General features: G+C 40.3%; 1 protein-coding gene across 1 annotated transcript in view; it reads left to right on the forward strand.

Annotated features, from left to right (window-relative positions):
* GIPC2 (GIPC PDZ domain containing family member 2) overlaps nucleotides 1-21,729 on the forward strand; it is an 86,681-nt gene that overhangs the window by 50,689 nt on the left and 14,263 nt on the right. Inside the window, exons 4-5 of the mRNA XM_072834187.1 lie at nucleotides 15,515-15,621; nucleotides 21,373-21,454. Of these exons, the coding sequence (XP_072690288.1) occupies nucleotides 15,515-15,621; nucleotides 21,373-21,454 (189 nt within the window). The remainder of the gene's footprint in view (nucleotides 1-15,514; nucleotides 15,622-21,372; nucleotides 21,455-21,729) is intronic.

Genomic DNA, 21,729 nt, shown 5'->3' on the forward strand with positions numbered 1-21,729 from the left:
GGCTGAAGGCAGGCGCCAAACTGCTGAGCCACCCAGGAATCCCTGGTTTTATCTTGACTTTGAATCTGATTCTATCCATGCATGATACTGTCAGTCTATTGGTGTTGGGTGCTGTGTGAATGGCAGTTTGGCAGTGTACTCTAGAGCTCATGATAGCATAGAGCTTTTTTTTTTTTTTTTTTTTTTTTTTAATAAAGATTTTAAGTAGTCACTACACCCAATGTGGGACTTGAACTTACAACTCTGAGATCAAGAGTTGCATGTTCTACCTTCTGGGCCAGCCAGGCTGCATCAAGCTTTCAAGGGAAAGAGTAAAAGCCACATTCTTCATGGTGCTGGCCACTAGATTTGGAAAGGACAGCAATCCAGATTTGGACTATACTTCTGGGAAGGTCCTTCATTTATGTCTCCCACAAATAATTTATTGAGAATCTTCCGTGTTTGAGGTACTCCATTAGGTACGGTAGATACTAAGAAAGAAGACTAAGCTACAGCCCCTCCTTTTGAGGAGCTCACAGTTTAGCAGAAGACTGTTATTGACTGAATTGTGTCCCTCTAAAATTCATGTGTTGCTGTCCTAATCTCCATTAGCTCAGAATGTGACTGTATTTGGAGATAAGGTCTTTAAGGAGGCAATTAAGTTAAAATGAGATCATTAGGGTGGGCCCTGAGCCAATGTGACTGATCTAAGAGGAGAAAATTGGGACACAAATGCACATAGCAGGAGAATGCCATGTGACCATGAAGACCTCTATAGATCAAGAAGAGAGGTCTTAGGAGAAAGCAATCCTGGTAATGGCCTGATCTCCAACTTCCTCAGAACTGAGGAAATAGATGTCTTTTGTTTAAGCTGGGTGGTCCTTTGTGACAGCTCTAGGAAAGGAACACAGAAGCCAATAGGCTTAAAGAAAAATTACAGTGCAAATTCTTTGAGACAATATGAGTGCCCTAATAATCTAGAAGGTATTGGTGGAATATCTTAGCTGTCCTTTGGTCTTGGGTAGATGGCAGGCACATACTGATGTTTTCATTCAGCAGGTATTTGAGCAGTTAGTACATGCTGTGTTAGACTATGAGTTGCTGGGATAATAATAGTTTCTTGAGCATCCACTGTATTCCATCACCATACTACCTGCTTGGTATATCACATGAATAAGATATTGTTCTTGCCTTCAGGAAATTCCTATCTAGTGGGAGGAGATGAATTCAACAAAGAGAGTTAGAGGTGCTAACATGTACTAGAGGCATAAAAATGGGCGATATCAAGTCTACCTAAGGAGTTGAGGAAAAGCTTCCTGGATAAAAGATTTGAGCTGAATCTTAAAACAAGATGTAATCTGTGAACAAATTAGGGAAGATTGTCCTAGGGAGTAGAAATAGAATAAGCAAAGATGTAGAGGTATAGAGCAGTATCCTATGTTTGGGAATACCATGTATGTCTGTATGATTGGAATGGAGGTTCTAGGTGGTTGTGTGGCAAGAGATGAAAGTTCTCAAGGGTCAGTAGAGACCACATTATCAAGAGCCTTCTATGTGAAGATAAAGAGTGGGCAATGAAGGGGCTTAAGCAGGGGAGTAACATGATGAGACATGGCTTTTAGACAGTTTGGAGACTGTATCAAATGGGGGTGGTGATTTATAAGCTAGTGTGGTCAAGGAATACCATGAAGATTATGTTGTATAGGTTAAGGAGAGAGAAGATGAAATCCTGGATGAAGGCAGTTCTGGTAGGTATGGAGGTGAGAAATAGTTCTAAGGACTAGACAGTGGTGCGCTGGAGCCACTTGTGCACATTTCTCCCAAACTCCGTGTTAGTGACATCATGTTGGTGGCTTGAAAATGGCTGTGGTGCAAGTTTGGATTTTAATTTTTAGCCTGGAGAGCTGATGGTTAAACATTTACCTGCATACCACTGTATATTAAGAAGGTAGACCTGGAAACTCAATGAATGTAGAGGTTAAAGAAAAAAGATTGCAGATGATGACCCACAGATTTGTGGCTTTGCATGAGAAATGGAATGTAGTGACTTTCTTTAACATGAGGAAAATAGGAAGAGAAATAGATTTGGGTAAGGACTTAGAGAAGAGAGACTGTACTTACAGTATGATTTTAGGCCTGATAAGTTTGAAACCTGTGGGAGAATTCAGCTGGCAATGTGTAAGAGGTAGACACGTGTTAAGAACGGGAGCCTAGGGAATGGGATATTTTGAAGCTGTGGAAATCTGATCACTGAGAGTAGTAAGAAAAAGACCAGAGAGCTGTAGGGGGAGCCCAGCATTTAGGGAGTAGAAAGAGGAGGAGCCAGCAAAGCAAGGAAAGGCCAGATATGGAAGAGACAGACTCTGGATGGCCTTTTCCAAAGCATTCAAGAACCCATTACTTGTCACAAGAGCAGGTGCTCCTTTTTCTGAGGGAGAAATAGTGGCTTCTTTAAAACATAACCTCAAATTCTCCTGTGTTGATCAGAGTTTAAGTCACTATTTTTCATCTAGTGGGTCTCACTATTTTTCATCTAGTGGGTCTCACACTATTTTTATCCAGTGTGTTTAGAACAGGGAGTAGAATAGAATCAAAAACTTTGTGGTGCTTTGTGCCTAGTAAGGATAGGTTATATTGTACATATCAGTTACATGCGTTTTTCTATATTTGTGTCTCAGGTATATATATGTATATGTGTGTGTATAATTGTGTTATGATATGTGTGTATTTCTCACTGTGGGTCATAGCAAAAAATAAAAAATTGGAAGCTGCTAGTTTAAATGGTTCCCTTGTTAAAAATTTGTAGTTTGAGAAATCTCTCCCATGCCTAACATGGTTTCTCTTGGTCAGTTGCTTTCTGATCCAAATTCTCCTCCTTTTAGCCATGAGTTGATGGCAGCCTTCCCAGTCCTTATCAAGTATCGGGTGGAATGTCTCTGGTGGTATTTTTTTTAGGGCATGGCTCACTTCCTTTCCCTTTTTGCCAATGAAAAGGAACATGTCTCCACAATGAGCTCAACCCTGCAGGGTTTGCCCTGTAAACCAGACTTTCCCAAGGCTATGAAAGCCCACTCTTCTTAACTGGCTCTAGGACCAGACTAGTTCAACTGATTCGTTTCCTGTGATGCCTTTTAATTGCAGAAAAATAACTGTTAAATCTGTAAAACTTAGATTGTTTTCCTTGGATGAGTTTGTATTTATCCTGGAGAAGTTCTTGAATTTGTAATTGTTGCCCTTTATGGAAAGATGTTTGTAGAAGGGAGCCTGAAATGTTTTTGTAAATAGTTTCCAAAATCAGGGAGTTGAAAGAAAAAGTTTACCTCCTAAAGTATTGATAGTCTTTATTTTGGGGCTAGATTTTGTAATAGATCTCTGGGCTATGTCTTCTTTTAGAGGCTTCATTTCTGTGCTATGTGTCTATCAGAATAGGATGTTCAGTATGTGAAGTACGTCTGAGTCCTTTGAGTCATTCACAGCTGGAAAACTCGGACCTCATCTCTGTGATTCAGCTTCACTGATGTACTCATTTTCAAAGACTAAGTCTATTTGATATTAAGAGAGAAACTTTGGCTTTTAAGTTTTAGATGACTTTTTAGATAGAAAGTATTTTTTTTAAGTATTTGAAAAGTCTATTTTTCATGCTACTTCTAGTGAGAAAGTTTCAATCAACAAATGCTTTTGGTGCCTTTTCATGTATACCTAATTCTATAAAATATACTGGGGAATAGAATAGAAGTTACTAAAGATGAAGAAAGGCCAAGTAGTTAAGTATAGAGACTGTCATATATGGGCTGTGTGATAATGTGGCATTAGATGAATTACGCTTTCTGTAGCTTGGTTTCCTCATATAAAAAGTGAAGATAATGAATAATATTTATCACATTGAGGATTAAATGATTAAACACATGAAAAAAGTCATAGTTCCTGACACATAGTAAGTGTTCAATAAAAGTATTATTATTATGATGAAGGTATAGCCTTCCTGTAAGGAGTAATTTTAGAAACAAGAAAAACTCAATGTCTTCTGGGTGGGCTCAGATGATTAAGCATCTGCCTTGGGTTTAGGTCATGATCCCAGGGTCCTGGGATTGAGCACGCCCCCCACCCCCAAATTGGGTTCCCTGTTCAGTAGGGAGTCTGCTTCTCCCTTTGTTCCTCTCCCTGCTCATGCTTTCACTCCTTCTCAAATAAACAAATATTAAACAAACAAACAAACAAAAAACCCAAGACAAACCCATGTGAAACATGGAAAGCAATGCAGGTGAGTTGGTTAGCAAGTTTTTTTTGGGAACTCTGGTATGGTTCCAGATCTTGGAAAGACAGATGATATTACATCTCATATCAAATAATGAGATATATCCATATATCTTTATAGTAACTGCCTGCCATTCACTTTTCTAAGTACTTTCTAAGTAGCAAATCACTTAATCCTTTCAACCATGCTAAAAGATTAAGCGATTTGTTCAAGGTTTATAGGGCCAGCTAGTGTGTCCATGATGGAGGCAGGCTTCTAACACATGCAGTGAACTTTCAGAGCCAGCTCTCTAACAATTATTATTGGACAAGTCCGTGTTTGCTGTCCTCAAGGAGCTTGCAATTTATATGAGGAGGTGGATACATTAAGAATCAAATAATTCTATTAATGGTAGTAATAGCTATCATTTACTGAATGCTTCTAAGAAGCAATAAAGAACATAGACTCTGAGGCAAATTGCTTGGGTGTAATTCCTGTCTTTGCTGCTTATTACCTATGTGATTTTTGGGCCACTTACTCCCTCTGTTCCTGTTTACTTATCCATAAAGTACTGTGAGGATTAAATGAGTTAATGTATGTAAAGCACATAAAATAGTGCTTGCCATGTAGTGCTACGCAAATGAAAGTCATTCCTAATAGGACTACTCTTATGGCCTGGTTTAATCCGCATGCCATTCCTGAGAGGGTTTTTCAGATAAGTAAACTGAAACTTTGGGCAGTTAAATGCCTTACTGAGGTCACCCAGTGGTGGACGGGAAGTGCAAGTACAGTACCTCATTCCTGTTTGCTCCTGAGGCTTGTGTTCTTCCCAGTGTAGTTACTGCCTCTCTAGAATACAGCATGAACTGTGACATGTGCTGTGATATGGATTCAAACAAAGTGCAGTTCAGCTGAGAGCTGACTCGTCCGTGACTGTGAAGGTTCTAAAGCTTAGAGAGTGATGGGGGCTGGGAGAAATGGTAAGATTGGGAAGAAGAACTTCCCCAAAGAGAAAGCCATGGTTTTTGGTAGGTCCCAATAGAATCAGGGACCAGTATGCTATTTCCATGCCACTCACCATGAGAAGTGACAGGACACTTGAAGGAGTTGCATAGGGTATTAGAATCTTAAGAACTGTGGCCTTGCAATCAATCTAGGCGCAGAACACCCTGTATCCTGGGCTTGGGCTGCAAGTGGACCCACTGACTTGGACAATAGAGTTTCAGGGTAGAGTTTGTGTTGGACTGAGCACATTAGCCCTCTTGATCCTCAGAGGGGAAGACAGACTTACCTAGAAAACTAAGAGTTGGTTTCTCACCAAGCTTCTGGAGTAGGGGGCTCCAAGTCTGGTTCAACCTGAAATTTCTTATACCCAGAATTATGGATTAAAATTTTAAATTCATTTCAGAAATTTAAATTGGTGTTCAGAGAAGGGAAAGATGAGTAAGCTGGACTAGGTGAGAAAATTTCCTAGAGAAGATTGCATTTGAACTTGAGCTTAGCAGATGGAAAGAAAAGTATAGACAAGGAGGGTTTTCTACGGAAAGTGTTCAGGACTGTGAAGAGCCCAGGCTTGTAGGAATTGCAACAAATCAGGTCGCAAAAGCAGTTTCTGGGTTCTTCTTCTTCTTCTTTTTTTTTTTTTTTGTTTTGGATTTTTAAATTTAAACTCAATTTAATTAACAAATACTGTATTATTAGTTTCAGAGGTAGAATCCAGTGATTCATCAGTTGCATACAACACCCAGCACTTATCACTTCAAGTGCCCTCCTGATGAAAACAGGAGGGAGACAAATCATGGGAGACTCTAAGCTATAAACAGACTGAGGGCTGCTAGAGGGGAGGTTGGTGGGGGGGGATGGGATGGTTGGGCTCTTCTAAGAAGAGCTCTGAAAACTAGGTGGGGGAATCTGAGCTTGTTTGTTTGTTTTTAAAGATTTTATTTAGTTATTCATGAGAGAGGCAGAGACACAGGCAGAGGCAGAAGCAGGCTCCCTGCGGGGAGCCCCTGCGGGTCTTGATCCCAGGACTCTGGGATCATGACTTGAACCCAAGGCAGATACTCAACTGCTGAGCCACCCAGGTGCCCCTCTGAGCTTGTTTTTGAGGATAATATGGAGTCATTGAGGTATTATAACTGAAGGATGACATGATAAAATAGATTTGGGGGAACTAAGCCTGGAAATACAACGTGGCCGTATTTTATAGAGGAGAAACTGTAGGAGGCTCCTGTAGCCATACCTGAGTGAGTGAGAAGGGCTGGGGTCGGGGGCAGCTGCAGGCATTTGAAGTAGAGAAAAAAGCCTGAGTAATATTGCCAAGGCAGAAATGGTGGTTAGGGGGTGGACTGATGCTCAAAGGAGAAGAGAGAAGGGAAAGTTCAGAAAAAGCAAATGTCACTCCCAAGATGTCTATCCTTGGAGCCTCTATGAGAAGAGTGATTAGAAACGAGGTGGTTTAGAGGTAGAAATTGTTTGTGGGAAAGTCAGGGAGAGATGTTCAGTTCTAGATATTTTGTCTGACAGTGGCACTCTCTTTCATGTATTTTTTAAAAAGATTTTACTTATTTATTCATGAGAGACATACAGAGAGAGAGGCAGAGACACAGGCAGAGGGAGAAGCAGGCTCCCTGCAGGGAGCCCAACGCGGGACTCGATCCTGGATCTCCAGGACCACACCCTGGGCCGAAGGCCGGTGCTCAACCGCTGAGCCACCCAGGTGACTCTCATGTATTTTTTGGCAAAGGTTTAAAGTGTTCACAATGATGAATTTTGGGGGTAGAACGTGCCACTTTGTCATCTTTTAATGTCCCAGTTTGCTCAGCCCTTCTATCCAGCTAGATGCCGGTGTGGCATTTACCACAAAGATCCTGTGGGAGGAGATAAATGAAGAGTGAAGTTCTTTTTTGTGGAGTGTGGCAGGTGTGTTAGATGAATACTGACTGTAATTGATAAATGTGTCTTCAGTGTAAAACCCCAGCCGAATAAAGACCCAGGCTAAACATGCACTCTTCCTATTCTAGTTGAGAAAGTGTCGTTAAAAAGAAAATTTATTAAAGGCTGACGTTTTTAATTAGGTGAGAAAAGTGGAACTATAATCCGTAAGACTAAGAATTTTGTAATCTATGTTTCCCAAGACGCTTACCTTAAGGCAGTGATTGGTTTCTTAGAACTATAATGTTTCAGGAGCATTTGGAATTAGTGACAACCGTGAATAGAAGACGGGTAACAGTTTTCAACTGTTCTTAAGCTTTGCAATAGCAGTGTAGGAGGAAGGGGGGCAAAAATGATGCTACAATATACAAGTGGCTTCCCTAATATGGCTCAATAGGATGAACATAATATAACTTATTAGAGAAACAGCAATTATGTCAATAACACATATTTTGCCTGAGTATTTGTACAATGGGAGTTGTCATATAATTATAGGAAAATGGGTCTAACACATTGTGCTCAAAACTGTGGTAAGAGATTATTCCTTTTGTGTATGGAAGATGGCATATGAAGTGAAAAGGCAGATTATAAAACAACGTGTGGTAATACCCCATTTCTGTAAAAACAATCTTTTAAATGTAGAAGAAAAATGACTTATGGTATAGGTATACTGACATTTAATAGTTGTTTAGGTGAGTTATGAGTGAGTTCTTTCTCTAGGCTTCCTGTATTTTTTTTGCGTTTTTATTTTTAATTTATTTTTATTTTTTTATTTATGTATTCTTTTTTTAATTTATGTATTCTTTAAAGATTTTATTTATTTATTCATGAGGGACAGAGAGAGAGAGGCAGAGACACAGGCAGAGGGAGAAGCAGGCTCCTCACAGGGAGTGCGATGTGGGACTCGATCCCAGGACTCGGGGATCATGCCCTGAGCCAAAGGCAAAAGCTCAACCCCTGAGCCACCCAGGTGACACTTTCTTTTTTTTTTTTTTTTTTTTTTTGCATTTTCAATATAAAATGAACATACTCACTTTCATAACCAGAAAATAATTATTTATAAAAAGAGGCTAGCGTTTCTAGGCTAGGAAGTAGAGAAACTGAATCATCTACTTTTAGTGGCTTTATAGTTTTTACCTATATGATTATTCTCATTTTAAGCAGTTTTCTTTAATATTATAAATGGTTCTGTGTTAGAAATAGGGTATAATTCCATTGTATCACCTCTTTAAGATTGTTTTTGTAAGTACTTTTCATACCTTTTTGAAGGCTGATATAAAAATATGTAACAGTAAACCAATAATACAAGTGAACAATGACTCTTGATTTCTTGAACTCTTATGATAAAATCATGTGGAATAAAATAAGTTCATTTTTATTTTATTTATTTATTTTTAATATAAAATAAGTTTATGAAAGGGTAAAACTATTTTAGCCAGTAATTAAAACATTTTTGCTTTCATATAGGCATCCCGAGGTTCATAATCTTTTTTTGTAACACGGTCTCCTCTGGATTAAAGCTACAGACCTTCTTCCCAGAGGTGCACATTAACTTTTGCCTGTGATTTCAAGGAGTCATAAAAATGGCTGAGTTTTTCTGCAATGACATCTTAACTGAAGAACAAGATTTGGGTCACAGTTACTCCACTTCCCATAAACGTCATGCATCGTTCAGTCTCATCAAAGGAACAGTTAAGAGCAGCTGCTTATGTGTGTGTTTTGTGGGGTTGGTTCGCGTGTTGCCAGCCCTTTTGATCCAAAGGACAACTGACGCCTTGTACATGTGGCATCCACTTCTTTTTTTTATCTGCCCCAACGTCCTACCAGCTGAATTAAAAACAAACAAACAAACAAAAACTCATGGCTATTCTAAAGGCGTCTGAGAGATGTTGATGAGAGGAAGGGCACGTGGAAAAGAAGAAAATGTGCAGTTAACATTTTAGATCCTGGGGCACAAGCTAGGTTTTAGGTCAGCTGTTCTGAGAAGTGTGTGTGTGTGTGTGTGTGTGTGTGTGTGTGTGTGTAGGGGGCTAGACGTAGGGTAGGGAGCGTTTGAGTGGTGTTTAGAGACAGTTCCATTCGTGTATGTCCAAGCACTGGAAGGCCTCTATAGAAATCGCTTCACTGCTTAAACAAAATTCTGTGTTGTGAGATGTCTTGTAGTTGGAGACTGTAGAAGACCTTACCAAACTGGCTTGCACAGAAAAGGGAATCTTCTGAATCAAGCGTCCTTGAGTGATGCTGGCATTAGCAAAACTCCATGTAGGGCTTGTATAATGTGATCAGGACTCAGTTTCTTACTCTTTCTTTTTGCTCTGCTGCTGAGGCATCAGCTTCATTATTCACATATCATGTTAAGGTTAGCTTGACCCTGTGTCCCAAGATGGGCATCAGCAACTACAACTATTGGGACTGTGTGCTTCCTTATTCATGTAGAACAGAAAAGGAGAGTCCTTGTCTCAGAATTTCTAGCAGAAGTCCTTAGGTTCATTCTAATTTCACTCACATGGCCACCTCTGAAATAGTCACTTGTGGTGAAGGGAATCCATCAGGTTTCCCATCCCTGAAGCTGGGAGTGGCCCCCTTCTCCTGAACCACAGTGATCCTCAAATGACTGATGGGTCTGAGAAGACAATGAGTGTGATGGAGGGCCTCCACTGCTGAGTGCCCCCATGAGGGGTTGGGTTTATTTATTTATTTTTTAAAAGATTTTATTTATTTATTCATGAGAGACATACACAGAGAGAGGCAGAGACATAGGCAGAGGGAGAAGCAGGCTCCATGCAGGGAGCCTGATGAGGGACTCGATTCCATGACCCCAGGATCACGACCTGAGCTAAAGGCAGATGCTCAGCCACTGAGCCACATGGCTGCCCTGAGGGCTTGGGTTTAAATTCAGCCACTTTGGAGAATCTGAGTAGAGCAATGGGAGGGTCATGTGTTGTCTCCACCCTCCTGTAAACTGAAGGTGTGTGTGTGTGTGTGTGTGTGTGTGTGTGTGTTGTAGGGGGTTGGGAATCATAGTTTCATGGAAAAGATAGAGCCAAAAAGAGACCTCTATATCCGAGGTGACAAATTTCTGAACATTCTCGGAAAACTATCGCAAATATTTCTGATGGGGAGTTTGAAAGGAGCAGATTTCTTCTCTCCACGTTGAAATGTGCCAGCAGAAGCATTCTTTGATATGAACCAGGCTGCTGGGCTGAGCGCATTTTATACATGAGCCACGTAAATGTTTAAAACAGCATCATATTTTGGTGTTTTTCACATTTTATGGATGAGAGTTTATTCTCTTCAAGTTCACACAATTTGCAAACAGAGCTGGGGTTTAAACTCAGGTTTTCTGATTCTGAAGTCCGTCTTGTTCACTGAGCAAGTGTTGGATGTAGCTGTGTCTGTCTATACCCACCTCCTGTTGAAATCATGGCTCTGTCTCTGCTCAGGAAAGGGATGATCCCTGTTCTACTACCCAGTGAGGGCCCTCATGGGACCAGAACAGACTTTGTGCTGTTAGAAGTGAGGAGAATGCTCATTTCCCCCACTGTGTCACTCTCTCAGTTGGGGATCTAGCCATATTATATGTGTTTATTCTGAAAATAGGGCTTTGGTTTCTGTCAGCCCCTCTTATTTCTCTAGAGGTGGGGGTGGGACTAGAGACAGACCTTTTTCTGTCTTCTCTGTTTCCCATTTTCTCCACTTGACCTTCATGGTATAGCAGAGACTGGAGGTTGGTCTGTTTATTGAAAATACCACTTAAAATGGAGTATCATAAAGAGTGATACAAGTGTATATAAATGTCTCATTTTAAAACCTGTATATTCTTTTACTATTTTTTAAAAAAGATTTTATTTATTCATGAGAGACACACAGAGGCAGAGACATAGGCAGAAGGAGAAGCAGGCTTGCTATGGGGAGCCCAATGTGGGCCTCGATCCCAGGATCCCAGGATCACAACCTAAGCCAAAGGCAGATGCTCAGCCACTGAGCTACCCAGGCTTCCTTACTATTTTTTTTTTTTTAATGTAAAAACCACTTTCTTTGAGTGGAGGACACAAATTGGAGTTCTGTAAAGTCCTATATAATTACAACCTTAATGCATGCTTATAGGTTCTGTTTCATTTTAAAAAACTAGATACGTGAAATGCTGAATGTTTAAAGATATTTTTCCTAATCTAGTGTTGTCTTGCCCACACCTAATTTTTTTTTTTTTTTTTTTGTATCTTGCCCTCATGGAATCTTTCCAAAGCAGTTAACCTACTTTTCCTAGCCATAATAACTCCTTGGTTCACACTAACTTCATTAGGGCACGTACTTTTAAATTAAATTACATAATTAGAGTAACAGATACAATTGCCACAAAAGGAACTTGGGAACAAATGTGACTGCTTTTTGGTGCCATCTACTCAACAGTGGGAGCAGCTGTGCACACACAAGCTGTGAGTGTCCTGTGTCCTATGAGACCTGCTGCAGGTGGATAGTCTGTGTGCTTCACAGGAGTGAGGAACCCTGAATCTAGTGACTCCAGCTAGCTGCGGGCTGGAACTGCATCCCTCTCCTCAGCCCCAAGAGAGGCCTCATATAAATTTGTTCATGGGAAGTGAAGGGACTGATTTAGGGCTCTTGGCCTGGTTGGTTAGACATGCTTAGGGCCAGCACAACCAAAAGTAGGCCAGATAAGAAACATTCTCCACATTAAAACATTCATCACGGAAGCACAGAACTTGTCCTCCCCACCGCCCCTCCGCCCCTCCCCCGGCCCCAGTGGGTGAACAGGACCATCCTGCTTGTTTTCATATATAAACTGGTTGATTTAGGTCCCTGAATCATAGGATCATAGGGAAACATGGCTTCTGTTTCCTCAGCTGAAAGGCTGCCTTTCTGGTGGCCGGGCCAAGCCAGAACTTAAATTTTAACTTTTGGTGCCACCAAGTGGTTGGCTTTGAGATGACTATTCTCATGGAGAACAGTTTGACAAATAATGACTTAAAAAAAACCTGGGGTGAATTGGCGAAGCACATAGGATTTTTAGGACAGTGAAACTACTCTCTATGCTACTGTAATGGTGGATATATGTCATTAAATTTTCCAAATCCACAGAATGTACAGCACCAAGAGTGAACCCTAATGTAAACCATAGACTTTAGGCAGTGATGTGTCAGTGTAGGTCTGTTGATTGTAACAAATGTACACTGTGGTGGTGGGTGATGATGATGGGGGAGGCTGTACATTGTGGGGGCAGGAGGCATATGGGATATCTGTCTGAAGTTTTGCTGTGAACCTACAATTGCTTTAAAAAATAAAGCTTATTAAAAAAATCTTCCATTCTACCTACATTTTTCCCTTTTAGCTACCAGTGTTGCAAGTAAGATCAAGGTAAGATAGAGACATCATCTAGGGGGGCTGGCTGACTTCTCCAGCATGGATGACAATCCCTTGATAAAGTTCCCACATTTCAGAGTCTTTAGCTTTGTAAATCTTAGAAACTTAATTTTTTTGCTGTCTCCAGAGTTGTTCCATTTTCTAGGGTTATATCATACTCACTAAACTTCTAAGAGACTTGTTAAGTCAGAATGCTAGTGTAGTACTTTACAATTAGAAATGTAAGTGTCTGGTAGACCAAAACACATGTGTTAGCTGAGCAATGCATTTACTGTCCTGTAGGAAATTTATATGGGAAGACAGATTATACTGAGTAGGCTGCTTGGTGAAATCACACTGGGGTGTGTGTGCGCACACACGTGTGGTAGATGGAGTGGGAGGTGTGAGGTTGTTTATCTTGAAGGTTAGTATCATTAAGCTGAGACTGTCTTTTTGAAAATTTAATTTGTGCATAAGAGAGTGTGGGGGTGGGGCGGAGGGTGAGAGAGAGAACAACTAGGGGAGAGAGACAGAGGAAGAGGGTAAAACAGACTCTTTACTAAGCAAGGAGCCTGATGTGGGTCTCGACCCCAGGACTCTAAGATCATGACGTGAGCCAAACGCAGATGCTTAACTAACTGAGCCACCCAGGCTTCATTTTTATTTTATTTTATTTTATTTTATTTTATTTTATTTTATTTTATTTTATTTTATTTTATTTATTTTTAAAAATTTATTTTATTTTATTTATTATTTTTAATTTTTAAAAATGTTATTTATTTATTATTTTATTTAAAAATTTAAACTTTTAAATTAAATTAAATTATTTTTTAAAAGATTTTATTTATTTGCTCATGAGAGACACAGAAAAAGAGAGAGAGAGGCAGAGACACAGGCAAAGGGAGAAGTAGGCTCCATGCAGGAAGCCCGACGTGGGACTCGATCCTGGGTCTCCAGGATCACACCCTGGGCTGAAGGCAGTGCTAAACTGCTGAGCTTTCAGGCTAAACACCTGAGCCACCCCTTTTTATTATTATTTTTTAAAGATTTTAGTTATTTATTTGAGATAGAAGAGGAGAGAGAGAGAGAGAATGAATGAATGAATGAACGAATGAATGAGTGGGGAGAGAGAGAAGCAAAATCCTTGCTTAGTAGGGACCCGAACACTTAATCCTAGGACCCTGGAATCATGACCCGAGCTGAAGGCAGACGCTTAACAGACTGACCCACACAGGTGCCCAAGGCTGAAACTATCTTGAGCACTTTAGGTCTGTATGTGACTCAGAGCTGGGAACACGTTGCAGGGTGGTGCTGATGACAGACTGACTTCATCTTTCTCTTTGGGCACTCTTTTGGAAACTCTGTGCTGAGAGGTTTTTTTTTTTTTTTTTGTGCTGAGAGTTTTAATTCATTCTTCCCTCAGACAGAGCCAGTATGAATTCATTAATTCATTCTTCCCCCAGACAGAGCCAGCATGACTGATAAGGCAAATGCTATAGACTTGCTGATAAAGCTCTAGTCTTGGAGAATCTCTCTGGTCACCATGATTAGCATTAGCTTCTTCAGCCACCATTTATACGCTTTTGCTTGGGAGAACTGGTCTCTTTATTGCATGATAATTTTTAATTTCATTCTCAGAAAAAGACTTGTTTTATGTTTTAGTGATCATGTCCCAAGATGTGGGTTAAAATTAATATATAAAATCCTAATCACCTAGGTAGTAGATTCCCAATAGCAAAACAGTACTTGCTGATAGGAATTATTCTAGATTCTAAGTCAATTAGAATCCATTTCTGCAGTCCACTTGATGTCTGTCTTGAGAGCATTGTATAGACCTCACAACCTACTTGCATGTCCTGTAGTTCCTCATTGGAGCTCTGATATCTCCAGTTCTTGGTATGGCCTCTCCCTGCCCCCACCTCTGTCCCTTGTCCCAAACTGCTGTCATATAGGGTCCTCAGCCAAGGGTACTCGGGGGATATTTGCAAAGTTGTAAATTGGTAGCCTGTGACTAGAATCGGATCCACAGATCTTTTACTTTTGCCAGTATGTTGTTTTTATGAGTTTGGCTTAATTGACAAAACTTAAAAATGAGGAGATTCATAGAGAACTCTGAGTATCTAGTTTCTTTTCAAACCAGTTGATTCAGCTATGCCGCGCATTTCCACAGGGCAGTTAAGTTATTGGAGTGGCCTAGAGAGGGCATGTACCTTGGAGTTATCCTCAGGCCCCACCCTACCCTTTCACTCATTTATGTTACTGCTTGGTATTGGGAAAGGAGTGACTCTTGGTGCATAGGAAAAGCAAAAGAAAAATAAGACACATCAAGCCTAAGGAAAGCAGTGGTTTTCCTTGGATTTTTTGCTCACTGTTTGTTTGCCTGCCTTCTGAGGGGAATTCCTTCCTTGAAACTTGTTCCTAGCCTTTGTAGAATCCTGCTTCTCTCAGTGTGACACCACTGAATATATGCCTTGTGCTTGTAAGAGGTGTGGTGTTGGAATGTCATTGGGGAAAGCATCTAAACTTTGGGGTCACAAGACCTGGGTTTGAACCCCAGCTCTGCTCCTTACTGCGTTCTGTTTCCTTTTCTGTAAAATGAGGGCTGTAACTCATCTCATGGGTTGATAGGAGTATTAACTGAGATTCCGTATATAGAGCATCATGTAGAAGTCTGGCTAAACCTCTGCCTCTGCTCCTCTGTTACTTAGACCCCTTTTTTCTTATAATAAAGTTGTTTTATTTTTTATTCCTTACAACTTCCAGTCTTTCCCAACTGTACACTTCAAATATTTCCGTTTTCTTTTTGTAGCCACACTATGTGTAGAATATAAGAATAATGATGGTAGGTGAATTTATTTTGTTTAGGAAATTGTATAAGAAGGCGTATGTCCCATCAGATCCCTAATTGTGTATATAGTTTTATGATAGAAACTACATTTGCTTTTATAGCAGTCTGTTGAAATTCTTTCTGAATATACACACCTTTCTCCCTCTGTTGTTTGTTTACAGAAATAGGACCAAGGTCTAAGCCTGGAAAGTCATCAGCAGAAAAAATTGGTACCGAAAGAGGGACACTTCGCCTGAGATCAAAGGGTCCTGCCACCGTGGAAGAAATGGTAGGTTATGTTTCTTTAATTCTCATTCTGCTTGGAAATGTGTGGCTACTCATGTTCATTAGAGCTGGAAATAAAGGTAAAGCCACAAAGTTAAACAAAATACCACATACTCTAATTAAAGCATGGACTTTAATTCATTGCCTACTTAAACGGTATGAAAATTATTGAAAGCATTTAAGAAGGAAATGTAGAAAGTAAGTGTAAGAGAAGAAATTGCCATCTATAGCCATCTTCAGCTACCTGCAGACAGCATTTGCTAGAGTTTGTAGACATCTGGACTGGCTTGAAAACTTAAATATTATTATTCATACTAATAAATATCATTATTCATGATAAAACATTTTACAGTCATCTTTGACTCTTCTCTTTCATGTCCCATGTCCCTCCCACTAGCAAGCCCTGGTGGATCTACCTCCCTAATAGACCAGAATCCAGCAACTTCTCACTACCCGTGCCCTTATTACTCTGTCCCAGGGTACCTACAACTTATCCTGAATATTGCAGTTACCTTGTATTAAGTCTTCCATGTTCACCCTTGCCCTCTTTCCCTCTCTGCTCGGCACAACAGCCAGAATTAAAAACACAGGTGGTTCCTCTTCTGTTCCAGAGACTCTAGGGGTTTTCCATGCCACTTAGAATAAAAACTAAAGCCCTCAGATTGGCCAGTGTGATTTGACTCTGCACTTCTTCTCTGCTCTTGTTTCCCACCGCTCTCCTCCTGGCTCTCCCTGCTTCAGCCACATGGGTCTCCTGGCTGTCCTCATATACTCCAGATGCATCACACTTCAGGGTCTCTGTGTTGCTCTCACCTCTCCCTGAATGCCTTGCCCATTTATGGGCATGGCTCACTCTCCTGACTTCTTCATGTTTCTGTCCACATATCACCTTATCTAAAAGGCCTTCTTTGAGTATCTTGCATGAAGAGCAACTCCTATCACCCCTCCTCCTGCCCAGTCTTCCTTGCCCTTAGTTATCTTTAGAGCCCTAAGCACTAAAGGACACATTGTATCTTTGTTTCTTGCCTGTTTAGTTCCTTTGCTCATGTGTTTTGTTCACTGCTGCTACCCCAGCGCCTAGAACAGTACCTGACACATCAAAGGAGTTCAGATCTTTGCTGAATTAATTAATAAATGATGCATTTAAACTTGAGAAGAGTAGGATTTTTTTTTTTAAGGCTTCAACATTTTTCTTTCTTTCTTTTTTTTTTAAGACTTTATTCATTTACTCATGAGAGATACAGAGAGAGGGAGAGAGAGAGAGAGAGAGAGAGAGAGAGAGAGAGAGAGAGAGAAAGAGAGGCAGAGACACAGGCAGAGGGAGAAGCAGGCTCCATGCAGGGAGCCCGATGTGGGACTCGATCCTGGGTCTCCAGGATCATGACCTGGGCCAAGGGCAGACGCTCAACCGCTGAGCCACCGAGAGGTCCCAAAGAGTAGGGTTTTGCTGATAGACTCGGTCAGTCTTTGAGTGAAAAAATACCGAAAGGAGAGGAGAGAAATGGAGGGAGGAGAGAACAGCAGGGGTGAAGAGAGGCAGGGATAAGGACTCAAGGTGGCAAGTGGTGGTCTGCTCATCCAGTGAAGACAGAGATAATGAAGTCCTCCTGTAGGCAGAGGGGAGGTCAGGCATGTGTCTGAGGCTGGGGAGCTCCTGCAGGCAGGGGGCTAGTTGTGTGTTCATATTGTTCTAGGATTCCCCATGTGTTTGAAGAGCAGACGAGTGAGACAGGTGAACAGTTAGGAAGCTGTGTTCACAGAATGGGATCCCAGAGCTTGCTGGGTGATGATGTCCAGGTCAGTCATGGGGGTGGTTTGTTGGAGCAGACACTCAAGGAACCATGAGGCCAAGGTTATGCTTTTGAATGTTCGAGTCATCCAGGATGTTGTCGGTTCAGGGGAATCCAGAGGAAGATTCTGAGTTCGGTACCTTGGTACTGGGTAGTGAGTGCAAGGATTGATGTGGATGCAAATGACAAGGAAGAGACCTGGGGGAACCAGAAGCATTTTGCAAATGAGATAGGGTGAGGTATGTGAAAAACTCAGGGCAGTGACATCTGGTCATTCTGAGTCTTTAACTTTCCTAGTGTCCTGCACACTCGCAGGCATATTGCTGCAGACCAGGAAGTGTTTATTAGGTGAATGAACAAACTGGAGTGGAAGAAAGGAATCTGGAAGAGAATGGAAGAATAATGAGGAGGCTGGCAGGGAAAGCCAGGAGAATGACAACTGCTTTCCAGTCTAGGCTGTGAGGAACAAAGGCCAGATCTTAAAACTGCTTACAAAGCAGGCAGAGGCAGCAGGAAAACTCTATGTTGCTTGGGGTGGGGGGAGGGGGGTCACCTTCGAATAGTTAACATAATTCATTTGTGTTGAGCACCTGCTATGCATAAGGTGCCGGGATGAAAAAGAGCAGCTGAAGATCTATCTGGGGAAGTAAGAAAGATTCATTTGAGGATAAACATCTAAAATTCGATTCCTATTTGCATAGCCTGTTTCATTAAATAGGGTAATTGAAAGTAGCTCGTAATAAAAAGAAAAAGCTAAAAAAAAAAAAAAAAGAAAAAGCTAGTTTGGTACTTTTATTAAATTTGGTGCAAATGACTTATCATCTAAAGGATTTATAGATTGGAAACAAATCACCCCCCCTTACAACCCAGCACACATTCTGAAAACTGTGGAAGATATTTCACCTGCATACCTCATAAAATTATTCAGTATGTGTTTCTTGAGACAGGTGCAGTCCAGGTTGGTGATACAAAAATGAATAAAGACCTTATTTCTCCTTGAAGGGAAGGGGGAGAGGTGTTGAAAGAAGCTGTTGAAAACCAGGGAATAGGTTTAGTGTCACAGAAGAGGGCTAATCAGTTGCTGTCAGGGATAGGGAGAGAGGGACGGGTGGGGGGTGGAATATATTTCCTGAAGAAATGATTGAGTTGGTTAAAGATGGGGAAAAAGAGTGTTCTAGGGTTGAAACAACAATGGGCTTGGGGACCTTGGGATTTGAGTGTGGGGTGCTGGTGGGACCTGCTGGGGGTGAGGAGACCAGGGTCAGAACGTGAAAAGTCTGTGGGAATGCGGGAGCCATTTAATAATTGTGAGGAGAACAACATAATTTTACATTTTAGAAAAATCCCTTGGATTCTAGTGGATGGATTGTTGAGCAGGGTATATTTGAGAGGGTGAAGATTGCAGGCAGAGACAAAAATTAGAAAACTTCTCCAAATACCAGAAAATGAGAGCTGAACCCAGGCAGTCAGAATGTGAGTAGAGAAAAGGTGATGAGATCAAGAGCCTGTTGCTTGACACAGTACATCCAAAATACACCATAAAGAAGGCAAGAGTGGTATGTCATAACTGTTACTGTTTTTAAGGCTTACTTCATATAAGTAAGAACATGAGAAAGTTGTAATAATGTTCTCAAGGAAATAAAAATTGATATTCATAATAAAAGGGATATTCCTAATAAGTTTGGAGAACACAAAGCAACATATATTTATTTATAGCAGCATTAAAAATATTATGAGTTTCTTACAGTTTAATCTTGAATTCTACATTTGTACCGATAGTTGATTATTTCACATCTTTGGGTAATTTTTTTTTCAGCTAGGTAATTTTTTTTCAGCCATTTAAAAACAAGTATTGAAATAAACTGAATGTAGAACCAGACTTTACCAACATTAAGCCAAGATTTTCAAAGAATAATAAAATGTATCCAATCATGTTTTATCACTGAAACCTTTAATAATTGTTTTAGGAAGAACGAAATATTTTGGTACCGTTAATGCACAAAAATTACTTAAAAGTGGTGGTTGGGGCAAGTGAGTGGCTCAGTTAGTTGAGCATCTGACTCTTGATTTCTGCTCCAATCATGAGCTCAGGGTTGTGAGTTCAAGCCCCGTGGTGGGCTCCAAGCTCAGCAGGGAATCTGCTTGTCCCTTTATCTCCCCCTCTGCTGTCTCTCTCAAATTAATAAAATATTAAAAATAACAACAAAATGATTGTTTCATCATTTCATCCTTATAACATTTCTATTTTTGTATGTTTTTATAATGTATATATTAATATGGTAATAGATGTGTGTAATCTATGAAAGATACATGCTGTTTTTTTTTTTTTTTTTTTTTTTTTAAAGATTTTATTTATTTATTCATGATAGTCACAGAGAGAGAGAGAGAGGCAGAGACACAGGCAGAGAGAGAAGCGGGCTCCATGCAGGGAGCCCGATGTGGGATTCGATCCCGGGTCTCCAGGATCGCGCCCTGGGCCAAAGGCAGAGGCCAAACCGCTGCGCCACCCAGGGATCCCGATACATGCTGTTAAAAATGATTAAAGAAAGGGTGCCTGGCTGGCTCATTCAATAGAGCATGCAATTCTTGATCTCAGGGTTGTGAGTTCAAGCCCCATGTTGGGCATAGAACTTACTTCAAAAAATAAAAATATAATAAAATATTATTAGAATTAAAATCATTAAAGGAGACAATTTACATGATACAAACTTTACTCAAGAAGTGGACAATCCCCTTTCAGAGAATTGCAAAAGGTAGAAGTCAAGAAACTTGACAGGATAAAGATTAAAGAACAAGTAACAGAAAAATAGAAATTTTTCGATTGGCTGGGGCCACATACTGAATCTTGTTTGGGGTAAGAAGTCCCAGAATTGGCTTATGTTTGGATATTGGCTGACTAGGTTATACTGTGTTTCTATTAAGCAGAGTGTTTACAGGGACAAGAAAATTAGATAACATGACACCTTGGACAGTGTGGCTCCCTCCGTCTTGGGCCTAGAAAATTACATATATATACTATATATGAAAATTAAATAAAAAATAAGTAATAAAAGTATATGTTCAGATATATTTTACCAGTAGGGTGATCCCTTCAAAGGTTTGGAGACCCTTCATCTACATGATGAAGGCCAAAGCCCTTTTCATGGTACATAAGACCCCTTAAGATCTAGTCCTGTCTGGCTATACTCTTTATCAGACTCTGTGACCTCACATAGACTTTGTGTATCAATTGTGATACTTTTTTTTTTAAAGATTTTATTTTAGGTAGTTTCTATGCCCAATGTGGGGCTCAAACTCACAACCCTGAGAGTAAGAGCCCCAGGCTCCACCAAGTAGGTGAGCCAGCCACCCTTGTTGCAATATTTCTATTTGTACTGTCTTCTCCTGCTTATCTTCCACCAGTTTATTTATTCATGATAGACACACACACAGAGAGGCAGGGACACAGGCAGAGGGGAGAGGCAGGCTCCCCGCAGGGATCCTGATGCAGGACTTGATCCCAGGACCCCAGGAGCATGACCTGAGCCAAAGGCAGAAGCTCAACAACTGAGCCACCCAGCTGCCCCATGAAAACACAGTTTTTAAGTCTTTTTCTCAAGTCTTCAGTGACTCTTAAGAGATTTAAACTTACTTTGCCGGTGATGGCTCTTCATATCCTTTAAAATTTTTTCTTATTATCTATTTTCATACTTTTGTTTCCTCTTCTAGATTGTTAGCTACCTGGAGACTGTGTTCTCACTCTTCTTCTTTGAATCTGTAGCACTTAAAGCTGACACTAAAAATAAGTATTTACCGTATTGATTTGTATTGAGTTACAGAGCACATTGTACATCTATTTCCATTCAAATGAGCTGATGTACACAACCCTGAAATGGCTCCTTGCCAGATTTTCCTTTATCCTTAGGCTTAACATTCAGGAGGTTTCAAGTAAAAATAATATCTTATTTTTCTTTTCTTTGATAAAGCCCTCTGAAGTAAAAACAAAAGCAATTGAAAAGATTGATGGTCTTCTTGAATTGTATATGGGAATCCAAGATACTGATTTAGGTAAGATTATACTATTTTTAAAAGTCTTATATTTCTTAATTTGATGGAATTTAGTGCTTCTTTATGTCTTGCTTGCATTTATACCCAATGATACTTTTCAAGATAAAAACTATGTGTAGAGTGATGAGAAAAGCATAATGAAAATAGAGATAATAAAAGAATAATGAAAAGACCTTGCCCTTACCATTCACTAGCTGTGAGTCAAGTCAACTTTTCTAAACTTCAGTTTTTAATCTACAGAGTATAAACTATAAGAATAGCTTTTCTTCATAGGC

Source organism: Canis lupus, chromosome 8 (genome assembly GCF_048164855.1).
Source record: "Canis lupus baileyi chromosome 8, mCanLup2.hap1, whole genome shotgun sequence".
Classification (NCBI taxonomy): Eukaryota; Metazoa; Chordata; class Mammalia; order Carnivora; family Canidae; genus Canis; species Canis lupus.